The following is a 13,216-nucleotide window of genomic DNA, read 5'->3' on the forward strand; positions in this document are numbered from 1 at the left end:
ACTTGTGAATGGTTGGTGCAAATCCAAGGAGGATTGGTAGTGGTTAAAGTAGTGTGTATTGATATATGAATTTTGTATTAGGAGTTATCATGTCGTTTTAATAACCATCTAATCTCAAGTAAAGAAGGGTATGGTATGTTGTGAGAGGAGCAAGAGGTTCTAGTCTAAGGACTTTACCTTGACCAAAGATGTTAATCTATTAACATTACGTGTGGTAGGGTAAAACTCATTAACAAAGGCTATGCAAAATAGTAAAGTCCACTACAAGTACATAACTCGTCAGGATTTGATATCAATACATGTATCTGGATGGTTGAGTCTAGTATGAGTATTTGTATGAGTTAGAACTGTTGATATAAATGTTTTATACGTGTTAATATCTCTATACTTATTGTATGCTTGTTCTATTTTTACATTAGATTACCCTTTCTTTTGTGTTTGTTTTCTATTTGTTCTTTTTTTTTTTTGCATTGATCATCTTAATGGTATGAATAGATGAAGATGTCTCAATTGATCTAGTGTAGGGCGAGGGTGATGCAACAACATAGTTTAGGATAAAAATTCTATTTTTGTATAATCCCTTTCTTTTTACAAACTCTAGTTTATGTTAGTGTGTATATGATTCTCTATAGTTAGTACATGCTTTTATGGATGATTGCAATATAATAGATGTATGGTTGTCTTTGTTGTTTGTTGATTATCACATCTATAATATTTTATTTAGCAGTTTTACAATATTATATGAGATGTTATAAAAAAATTATAAAAATAAATTATTAGTAATTTTGTAATTATAATTCAAAATGATTTTTAATTTGATAAACTAATATTAAAAGCACACAAAAGAAGAAAAAAAAGGTGCATTATGCAAGATCCTATTTTAGTAACATAAAATTAGACATTTATTAATTATATTCAAAACAGAAAATCCATCATCTAGGGAAATGTTATTACAACTATTTCAATGTATAACCATCGTAAAATGAAATACATAATTATAGTTGCAAAGAAACTAAAGTACAACAAGAAAGATAAAAGTATTTTGTATAAGATTCTAGAAAGGAAGGAAAAATAACCTAACAATGAGATGGTAGCAACACATAATAATGATACAACAACAAAATATAATTTGCTCACACCAGCAAAGGTGATTATTGTAAAAGAAAGAAAACAATACAAATAGAACAACACAAAATATTTTTTAATTTAACGATTTAATATTATAAACACAAAATAGCCCTAGTCACGGTATGATTAAAGATAATATAAACGATTGTTTTTTTTATCAGCAAATATAATATAATCAATTATAATCAATTGTTGAACAAAAAAAAGTAGTTTTTCTTTCTATATGATTAGTTTGCAATAAAAAAAATAGTAAACGATTTTTAAAAGTTGCCAATAATCTTGTACAATACTTAACAAAAAAGTGAAAGAGTAAGAATATTTTCATCCCAAATTCTAAATTTAGTTTTATAATTTGATTATTTTTTTACTTTAATATTATTGAAAATTTTAACAATATTTCTTATTTTAGAGGAAAATTTATTTTAGTTCCAATTAAAAATATTTTCAAATACTTATTTTTAATTATAATGATTTAAGAAGTAAAATTTATGCAACAAATGTTATTTTGTGTGGGATATTTGAAAATTTAAAATAATTACGCATTAAATATATTTTCTAATATTTGATTACTTTCAGTTCAATATATTTTTAAGATTTTATTTGTTACTTTTCTAAATTTTTTTGTTTTCATATTATTAATTTTATTAACTATTTTATTATTTATTTTATTGCCATGCTTAGTGTAATTTCAAAATGTCTATTTACCTATAAATATCCTTTTCTTGTTCCTTATTATATTATCATCATTAAGAACCACGTCAATATTCGTGGAATATTCTTAAAACATGTGACAGCAGAAATTAAAAACAGAAATGTTTACAAGTTATAGGAACCAAAACAAAATATTACAAGGCACAAAAAATTAAAGAGTTTCATAAACGTTTCTACACAATTATAAGTTTATTCATTTAATTGTTAAAATAATAAAGCTTAATTTTAAAAATTAGGTTCACTTGGTCACTAATATTTAAAATAAATTTGTTTCCGATCCTGAAATGTAAAATTAACTCTTTTTATTTCAGTGACTAAGAAAGAAGCATGTTCTAATTCTATGCTGACATACAATATTTTAACAATAATACAAAATAAATAAATAAAATGCCATATAAACAACTTATAATTCATTAAAAATGAAAGTGAAATCTTAGATGGAATGTAAAAAATTTCACAATGATACCTAGAACCTAATTAAGAAAGTAAAATCTTATTAAATGGAATATTGAATTTCATAATAATACCTAGAGCCTACTTGAAAAAGTGAAATCTTTACTAAAACAACTCCTTTTAGATCACAGGCACTAAAATAATTAATTTTAAATTAAAAAAAAAACACAACTTACCCAAATTTTTAAAAGACTGATAAAATACAATTAAGTAAAAATAATAAATCTAAAAAAACCCCATCTTCAGTCATGGTAAACTAATTACAAATATTACCATGGCAACCTAAACAAGAACATGAATGAATTTTCGTTTACTGCGTGCAATTTTAAATTTATTGACATTTTCTATTGATCTTTACAAATACTTTTTAATCATTTAATTTCAAGGTCTTAATTATATTTACGTTTTACTTCTCTGGCAGCCATCATGGACAGGGTCAAATCAACGACTGTTTCAACTGGTTGACAAAATAGCTTCAGCATTATCCTATATTTTCATGTGAACATGAACTCCACATGTGTGTATATATATATGTATATGTATATATACATATATATATATATATATATATATGTATATATATATACATATATATATATATATGTATATATATATATATGTGTGTGTGTGTGAATTCTTAAACATAACTCAATAAACCAAAGGTAGAGAAGTAAACATGCCGATGAGTTATCTTGCAGTGTTTCTGATACTGCTTCTTCCAATTTCATGTTCATCTTCAGCTCCTACCTTGGTTGAGAAGAAATTCAAGGAATGCTTGATAACCCAACTTGGTGGCAATTCTCAATCCGTTGAGAAAATAATCTTCACCAAATCATCCTCCCAATATCCCCAAGTCTTGGAAGCACGGGAACAAAACACTAGATGGGTGAATTCCTCATGGAAGCCTATTCTAATTCTAGCACCTTTCCATGAATCAGAAATTCAAGCAGCCATTAGATGCAGCAAAGAACTTGGGTTGCAACTCAGAGTCAGAAGTGGTGGCCATGATTATGAAGGGCAATCATACCTTAGTGAGGTCCCATTTGTCATGGTTGACCTCATCAACATGCGTTCCATTCAAGTTAACCTTTGTGATGAAACAGCTTGGGTTCAGGCTGGGGCATCGGTGGGTGAACTTTACTACCAAATCTCAAAAGCTAGTAAAGTGCATGGTTTCCCTGCAGGAACCTGTCCAAGTGTAGGGGTAGGTGGGCAAATCAGTGGAGGGGGGCAGGGTGTCATGTTGAGAAAACATGGCCTGGCAGCAGACCATGTTGTTGATGCTTACATCATTGATGCAAATGGGAAAATTCATGACAGAAAATCAATGGGAGAAGATGTTTTCTGGGCCATCAGAGGAGGTAGTTCTACTAGTTTTGGAGTCATCCTTGCATGGAAGATCAGGTTAGTTAGAGTCCCACCTATTGTTACAGGTTTCAACCTTCGCAAAACAGTGGAAGAAGGAGCCAATAATCTCATTCACAGGTGGCAATACATTGCACATGAATTGCATGAGGATCTTGTCATTAGAGTAATAGTTCAAAATAGTGGTGACAAGTCAAAAACATTGAGAGTACTCTTCAACTCTCAGTTCCTGGGAGGAGTAGACAGGTTGATCCCACTTATGAATAAGAGTTTCCCAGAATTGGGATTGCAGGCCAAAGACTGCACTGAAATGAACTGGATTCAATCAGTTATGTTTATTGCTGGATACAACATAGACGACCCTCTAGAACTCTTGCTTAACAGAACTACCACATCTAAAAACTCTTTCAAGGCCAAGTCTGACTATGTAAAGGAGCCAATACCAAAAGATGGCCTAGAAGGAGCTTGGAAAATGCTTCTAGAGGAAGAAGCAGCAACCGTGATGATATTCGAACCCTATGGTGGTATAATGAATGAAATTTCAGAATCTGAAACCCCTTTTCCCCACAGGAAGGGCAACTTGTACAACATACAATACTTGGTCAATTGGAAAGGGAATAACAATGAAGAGAAGCATCTACTTTGGGCTAAGATGATTTACAGATATATGACTCCATATGTGTCAAAATTTCCACGAGCTGCCTATTTCAATTATAAGGATCTTGATTTAGGCAAAAACCTGCATGACAACACAAGCTACTCAACTGCTAGTGTTTGGGGCGAGAAGTACTTCAAGGGAAACTTTAGGAGATTGGCACAAATTAAGACAAAGTTTGACCCCCAAAATTTTTTCAGGAATGAACAAAGTATTCCTCTCCTAGATGCCCATCCTTATTAAATAAAATGCATGCATGACATTATTGGGAGAGCCTAACATTTATGTTGTATTTCAATAAGATGTGTGTTTTTAGTTCCTTTCCTAGATGTTCATTTCCTTTTTCTTCCTTATTACCAGCATAAAACTCCACACCAAAGATAAGCTACTACGATGACATTCTGATAATATAAAAGAATAAATCACATTAAAACTGAGATGGGAAAATAAGCATGGTAACTATTCGTATTTGAGGAAAACTTTTGAAGAATACAGATTTCGGTGATGTCATTGGAAACTATTATCAGAAACGACTAAAATAATACTGAAGCAAAGATGATAGGTAAGATCGACATCTGTATATCACTTAATGATTAATCAACGTTTTTTAAATTACTTTAATGAAAAGCAAACGGGGAAGCAAAAGATTAAATGAATGGCAAAAATTAATTAAACACGATAGTCAATAACAAAAGAAAAGGCATGAGTCAGGGCAGAATTCAAACAATCAAACCACACCTTCTTGGCCATTGAGAAGATCTTTGTTCCTATAATGGGGCCATTTTTAAGACACCAAATCGATCAAACCTCCAACAGAAAGTGAGAAGTCAACATCCAAGTCGCGGAAACAAAGAATATGGGACCAAGACCACAACAAAGAACACCTAAACAGCACCACCAAGCCCTCTGACAGCATAGAATATAGGAGAATTGCACAATATAGCATGGGAAAAGAACCACGGCAAAGGTCTGGACTTTTGGGAAAAGAACCCCAACAGAGAAGCAGAACCTAACCATAAGTGAGAACCAAAATGTAGTTTGAGAAAAGAGAGGTCTAGGAATATGATCATGTCACCGTTTTCTCTTTCATTAGTTGAAAAAGGACTTGGTGAATTAGGATTCAATTGAGACATTCAAAGATTCTACTTTTTTTATGGTTCTAGATTTTTCTTTCTTATCACCCATAAACCCTTCATTCCTAATAATTTTTTGTTTAGTCACACATTTGGTTCTTTCTAATATTTTTCTTATCAAATATTACCGTGTAGACTGAATAAGGAATTGGTGTAGACTGAATCATTTTAGTTTTTTGTACTTATTTCTTCTTCAGTCTACACTAAACCCTGGGAAACACACTGTTATATTTGATAGAATGAAAGGAACACTCCGCCACACAGACGAGGGTTGTGGTGTCCCATTTTTATCCTTCAAAAAGCATATTTCTTCTATGCACATGCGAAGGTTTTTAGGTTTTCTTCCGTCTTGGTCACCGAAGACCGGTAAAAGATTCAAATGACGCTTCACGTGCTAATTCGTCCAGATATAAAGAAACTTGATTCTATCTTCGGAGTTATGGGGCAAGATTACCTCGAAAAGACAAATTACCTCGAAATTATTTTAGTTTTGTTTTTCAAGAAATGAGCAAACACACTAATATCATTTCATTTAATAAAAGATTGTATTCACATTAAGATGGAATATCATTCAATAAAATAAAAGATTGTATTCACATTAAGATTGAATATCATTCAATAAAAGATTGTATGTATCGTTAACTCAAATAATCAATTAACAGATATTTTTTGAAAGTCTTTTTTCAAAAATCGATAATTGATTATATTTATAATAAATTTCATATATACGATTTATTAACACTAGAAGAAGAAATGTTATATATATTAGATATGTTATATATCTTTATTATTTATTTATTTATTATTATTTCTCTTTATCATTGTAATTTGAGCTTAACTCATTCTTTTTTTCATAAATACATACATTAACCTAAGATTATTTTCTACACAAACGAGATTACCCTTATACCTATTTTTCACTATATTGAACATCCCATCCCATAGAGCAGCATAAACTTGGCTTGGATCTGATTGACAATCCCACATTCCAGGCAGCAAAATCGATTAGCCTACCCTGATTTTGCAAGGATTCAAGCCACACTCCAGCCCCATAAGCCATAGGATTATATGTACATTTTTGCAGCATTGAATCTAAGACACATTCATTCACATTTTCAAGTATATGCAGCAAGCTAGCTTGCTGTAGTCTCTGTATTATGTTGCTACAATAAACTATATTTGATCTTTGACTCAAAATTAAATTTATGGTCAACATAAATAGCCACTAGCACTCGTAAAACAAGTACTTTAAACCCAAAAGAAAGACTTGACTCAAACATCTCCAAGATAGTGGCGTAAATCCAAAAAACTAAATACAATATAGATCAAAGTTCCATTCACAATATAAACTAAACATACATCAAATGTTAGATGGAATACCACATCTTCTGGTGATGAATCCTTATACTCTTCCTCGAGAAGTTCCATCTTATAAATTTGTTCATTGTTACTGAGTAGATCTAGTGTTGGTTAGTCTACTTATACTAGACTGTTGTAATAATGTTAGATTATTGCAAAAGAAAAACATTGGATTGTAAAGTTCAAAACTTTAATTGTCAATAACATTTAAATTCATTTTATTAAATGCCCCAACGGTAAAATATTTAATGGCTTTTATTGTCTTTTATTGATTTTATTCTTTCCTAACCCTATAAATAGAGAGCTTTCCCCCCAAAAACATCCCAAGTCAGTCTTCTTTCCTTTTCTTTTCTTCTTTTCCTCTTCTAAAATTATTCCGGGTTTATTTTATACTCTTTTTAGAAATCATTGCTAGTTCTGAGATCCTCAAAACTTGCGCAATACACCGCGAATAAGTCTTTAAGGACAGTGAATCTACACGCCTCAGGAAATATTGTTCGTGATTATGTCAGTTTTTATACAACATAGACAATCCTTACATTATATGTTTTAACGATAATAAGCATAATTAATTTTTGAATCAATAACTATAATCTGAAAATTTCTTATATATCTAGTCAATGAAGCACCAAAAGAATTAACATTCTATAATATAAAGGCATCTAACATAATACCGTTTAGCATCTACTCATTAAGGACTTAAGAAGTCAAACACCTTGTTCAAGAATTAGATCCACATATATAGGTTGTACATAGTAAAATAAGGGCATCTATGCTTTAATTAAACCTAAAGGAAATCATGCAATAAATGCCAAATAAAAAATATTATCTCTATATAAAAAGGAAATATATTATATAAAACATGCTTTGTATTTTCTGTGTTTCCTGCACAACCCTTTAAAGCATTATAGTCTAAGAAAAAAGCATATGTGTGATCATACTCTAGACCGTCTAAGCTCTTGACAGATATACATTGTAATATCTTCCACTTATGAAGCAGTCACAGGTGAAAACTTGTAAATCCTTTATACAAGAGTTATTCCTATGGTTATCATCAATCAATCAGAAATCAGAGTAAATAATACTTATTTTGTGATGCTATTTTATTAAAAGTCTATTATACTATCTACTTATATAGCCTATATTTTTTTCAAAGTATTTAATAAAAATAATCCAATCCCATTATAGAGAAAACACGTTATTTCACCATTAAGTTTTCTCCTTTATTCTCCAACACACTGCCATCATCGTAATCATTCTCCAGCAAGCTGCATTACAAAAACAAACCTCAATCCAAATTTGATAAGGAAATCACTAAGATTATACAAGAAATTAAAAATATAAAACGTACCATTTGAAGGCGTAATAATCGATGAACAAAATGTGATCGAGCTCTTTGCTTCAATGCGGAAACTGAACCACGGAATCAGAATGGAAGACGCGATACCTTTGCAGAGAATCACGCGTCAGATGAAGAAAGGAACTTACGATTGGACCAAAGGCATTTTGCTTCGTGCACCCCATCGTTACTAAATGCACCCTATACTAACATGAAAATGACTAAACTAACCTTTCTGACTGCACCACATCAGTGCTGCCGTCACCACTTTCATATTGTATAAATGTTAAAACAACATAGAATATGTCATTTAATTTTCTAATACTGAAAAATGCTTTTGTAATTAATCATGAATTATTTAACTTTTACCAGTGACAAATTTGCTCTAGAAATTATAAATTAATACAAAATTAAAATATTTTCAATTTAATAAATTTCACCAATTTTTGATTCCTAAGGTAATACATCTAAAACTTGAGCATCTTGGGATGAAATGTAAACTTACAAATAAAAGGTTTAAATTGAATGAAGGATCCTTTGTTTTAGAATAACGACAATAAATGAACTGCTACAACATGGCACTATAAAATTCAAAACCATTCTGCATAATTTACACCAGAATTGTCACAAAGCTACTCTTCTAAGTTTCTCTGTAGAATCATCATAAGAAAATTAACTAAAACAAAGACAAATGCAATGAACAAAAAGTAAACCATATGAAATCACACAAAAACAGCCTATTGAGTATTTGGAGTTGAATTGTTGGATTTGTATTCCATCAGTTCAGTTCTATATCTTTCCTTATCTTTCACCCCTTTCTCTTGATAAACCTGCATCAAATTCACACATACACAAGACAAATGATTGAACTTTGGTTAGCATGAAATGCATTTTTAATACTAAATAGAAACATTATCCCTTATAGATTCCATAAGCAAATAGAAAAACAGTTGGCTATATAATATAAAACTTGTTGGAGAACATTCTCTCAAATGTCAAAATGATCTTAGAATGGCTAAGAATCTAGCCATGTGTACAAAAAAAGAGAAAAGAAACTGTTTTGAGACCTAACACATATCTAGATTAGGAACCATTTCAATTATAGGTACATTAAATGGAAATTCAACAAGCAACAAAGTATGTAGCATCAAGGTAAGATTGCATAGAAATTCCAAAGTAGAAAAATAGCAGACATGTCATTAATATTCTGAATCTTAAAGTAGAAGTCAATCCAAAATTTGCTTGGTTAGTAAGAGATAAATGGAGGGAAAAAGAAGGAAAATAATCATGTCCCTGAAAAACTAGTCCAGATAGATATAACTTTCCCATTTCTTTCACTTCATCTTCATTATGTATGTCACAGACTGGTATGAGAAGTTGATAGCAATCAGCAGCAAAACAAAACTAAAGCATGAAACCATTGTCAATGCAAAACGGAGTTCTTCTGTACCTGTCTTTCTGCTTCTGACAGATTGTTCCACAGAAACCCAATCCTCTTACTAATAGCTCTCTCTTGCCCGTGATAAGAGGGCTTCAGCATGGCATAATTCTCAGCAAAGAAAAAGTTGTAACCGCTCCTGTTTGACTTCGGGCGGAATGGATCACGTGGTGTATATTTTGCTCTCTTTCGACTCTGTGACCCAGATGTGCCTTCACCATGATTCTGTGAGCTAGGATTGCCTTCCGTATGAGAACTCTGGGACATGTTATCTGGAACATGAAACAGGACACCTTTTAGCTCCTCAGAACCCACAGTCACTGTGACTACGTATCCACCGTCAAATTTCACATCAATTGTTCCAGAAAGCACATCATCGTATCCCTGAACTGGAGTAACTGCATATAAGAAAGCAAACTCATGTCACAATTATGCATGAAGAGTATTTTAACCATAGATTAGATGAACATAAAGCTACAAACCAAGTAAAGTGAAAATTGAAGAAACAAATTGTCAAAGAACAGAAGCAGATATTTGCTAATATTAGTTGCAGGACATGAACAAATAAATGAATTTTCACAGCACATTAAAGCATTCTATAGATAACTGCATGTAGGTTGTGTTATTCTCAACTTGCTTATAGTTGACAACAAAAACCAATCTCATGGTATTTACGGCTATCAGTTATGAAGTAAAGTTAGTATGTTGTACCGGCCTGGTAGCACAAGTAACTAATTTTTAAAGTACAATACGTTCTCACAAAACAAAAAGCATTAAGTTTTATTTGGGAAATTTCACACCCAAATTTATTAAACTTCTACCGTCCAAATGGGTGATTCTTACAAGTTACTATAGGTTAGACAGAGGACTCTATCTACTAAAAGGAATGTTTTTCAAAATTGATTCTTCCACACATAAATTCTATTAAAAAGTGGTCTTACATAAATTTCTCAGTAATTTGGAGATTATGACTTTCTGTTATTAACCACTGTTTTATAATAACAAATATATAGATTCAAATGAAGACATGAAGCATCAAAGCAGTAATCAGATGTCAATGTTGACTTACCCTGAACAGGTGAATCATTCACATCAGTAACCTCGAGAATGGTTGTGGAGCCATTGGAAAGGCCTGGTTGGCCTCTAATCATAATATCTGGATATTTGAAAGTATTGATTTGTCAAAGATGGAAAAAATCCACAACATAACTAGAGAGGTCTTAGAATTTGGATTGTCCTAAAAACCAGCTCAAGAAAAGTGAGTTGTATTGCACTTATACAATCTATTTTTGTTATACTATTAGTTAATATGAGATTTCCAACATCCTTCCAGCACTAAGAGTTGAACATCTCAACCCTCGAGGCCCTACAACAATCACTGGAATAGATTCTTGTACTCTTTTAGAATTTAAATTTGAGCCTAATTCAACACAAAGACATGCTAAAAATGTGAGAGTTGTCCCTAACTTATATACTCCATTTTCGTTATAATACTAAGGTGAGATCTCTAACACGAAAGGGAAAAGGAATTCATATTCCATACCAGGTGTTTGGGGAGGAAAGCCTTGCCTCCCAAAATAATACACTTGCTCAAAGTGATAAAGCATGGATAGATAGGATTTTCGCACCACAAATGATGCACTCGTTATGGTATCTTTGAAATTGAAGGCCAGAATCACTTCCTTCCACTTACGATCAATAATCACCTATATGAATTTAAGAAATAGCTTAGGAGGATCATTTTTAAACAGCTATTTCAAAGAGATAAATGATTCCAACAAAAAATTTTAAGATCACAGAGCTGCATCACAGATTAATTGCAGTCTTAAAATCTCTACAATCAGCACCATATATATATATCAGATCATAAAGAAAGGGGTAAAATAAACAAAGAAAATAATACACATATGCTTCATGACACAAAGGGGCTGATTTTCAACAATTAATAGAGAATGATGTATGCATAGCATACCTTTTCAATCCCACCCCGAGATGTAACTTCCACAAAAAGGCGATGTAGATCCAGTGACTTTCCTCCCACAATAACAATCCTACCCAAAAGAAAAGATAAAAGTAGCATCAATTTTAATTTCATTACAGTTCTGCATCATTCTCACATGCCCTATGTGCACCTAAGAGCAAAACATAGACAGCAGAGAACAACATATGTACTATAAAACCAATAAGAAGGATTGAAGGAACTAACAAACCCATTAAAACCAGACAACCTTCAAAACCAAACCTTCAAGAAAATCAATTAACCACAACTTGCCCAATTGTCCATCCAATAGAGCAAACCAAGGCAAATCTCAACAAGCATGGCAAGAAGTTAACTTAACCATGGCAAATTTCCATGACCATTAACAAACAGTCAAGCTTTAGAACTCTAAACTACGCAGCCATATAAAGAGGAAAAAAAAGTAATTTTCACAATTTCATTTTTCACCATGAGCTAAAAATGATAACAAAACACCAAAAGCAGGTAAATTTACATTCCCACAATCCAACTAACCAACCCCACAAAGGAAAGAAAGCATAAATCAGTAGCAAAAAACACACTAAAAGAGGGCAATTGAAACATGGTACTCCTTACTTAAATTTGGTACCAAGTGATTGATGAAAAGCTTGGAGCTTTTCCCAGAAGAGGTTTTCATCACGAACAATGTCCTGGTAGCTAGCCGTTGGTGCAGGATAAGGCTTAGTGGGTGGACGTGTAGATGATCCCTCCCAAGCATTACTGTGTTGCTGTTGAAGCTGAGACTGAAACTCATTGGTGGAACCATCTGGGTTTGGCTTATTTGTCACATTCATGTCTCTGTCTTTTGTCCTAAATCCTAATCTATGTATGCATTCACACCTTAGCTTTAGATTATTGAAAAATCATAGGTTATAAAACAACCTTTATATACTGCATAACCATCTTCTGTGTAATGTTTGGTGTGGTGCCAATGTTTAACTTTTAGTATATTATAAATAAATTAATGCATTCAATGTTGGTGAAAAAAATAAAATAAAATAATATTAATATCAATATGTGTTCATGATATGTGTAAGTATGTTCCGTTACCTAAAAAGAATCTGAACAAATGTTTGAAAAATTATGACTTTTTGGATTTATTTGCTTTTATGGTAAATAAAATTGTACATTCTTTTTTCTTTATTTGGGATTTATAATATTAAATAAATTATTTGTATGTCCTATGCTAATTATTAATTCTGTTCATTACGTTGAGTACTTTCTCTATTAATTTTTAAACTTTTGTTACATATATGGTTGGCATTTACTGGGATGGGTTTTTTTTTTCTAAAATTGAGATTATTTTTAGTCTAAAAGAAATCGAGAAAATTATTTTTATCAGTATTAATTAAGGATGTTGGTTAATGATTTAATATCCCAATAGAAATACTGTAAAAATCATTTTTTTTTTGTTCTAAGAAGGGATAATTTTCAAAAAAAATAAATGTTAAAACTTTAAATTATATTTAAGGATATAAATTAAAATTAGAATTATTTAGTTATTAATTTCAATTTTTCTTCTGATTTAGAAGGGATAATTTTCAAAAGAATAAATGTTAAAATTTTAAATTATATTTAAGCATATAAATTAAAATTAAAGTTATTTAGTTATTAATTT

At 31.3% G+C, this 13,216-nt stretch overlaps 2 protein-coding genes across 2 annotated transcripts; one reads left to right on the forward strand and one right to left on the reverse strand.

Moving 5' to 3' along the window:
- The first annotated feature begins 2,920 nt into the window (after positions 1 to 2,920).
- On the forward strand, positions 2,921 to 4,632 carry LOC108333243 (berberine bridge enzyme-like 22). The gene has a single exon (XM_017568630.2). It carries the CDS (start codon positions 2,969 to 2,971, stop codon positions 4,553 to 4,555), a length of 1,587 nt encoding a protein of 528 aa, XP_017424119.1. The 5' UTR covers positions 2,921 to 2,968; the 3' UTR covers positions 4,556 to 4,632.
- Positions 4,633 to 8,636: 4,004 nt separating this feature from the next.
- Positions 8,637 to 12,478, reverse strand: LOC108333214 (high mobility group B protein 10). The gene is made up of 6 exons (XM_017568594.2): positions 12,175 to 12,478; positions 11,554 to 11,632; positions 11,125 to 11,287; positions 10,651 to 10,737; positions 9,594 to 9,979; positions 8,637 to 8,973 (listed from the first exon to the last, which is right to left on the reverse strand). The coding sequence occupies exons 1-6, from the start codon at positions 12,390 to 12,392 to the stop codon at positions 8,881 to 8,883; spliced, it is 1,026 nt and encodes a 341-aa protein (XP_017424083.1). The 5' UTR covers positions 12,393 to 12,478; the 3' UTR covers positions 8,637 to 8,880.
- Between the last annotated feature and the right edge of the window lie 738 nt (positions 12,479 to 13,216).

Source organism: Vigna angularis, chromosome 11, assembly GCF_016808095.1.
Source record: "Vigna angularis cultivar LongXiaoDou No.4 chromosome 11, ASM1680809v1, whole genome shotgun sequence".
Classification (NCBI taxonomy): domain Eukaryota; kingdom Viridiplantae; phylum Streptophyta; class Magnoliopsida; order Fabales; family Fabaceae; genus Vigna; species Vigna angularis.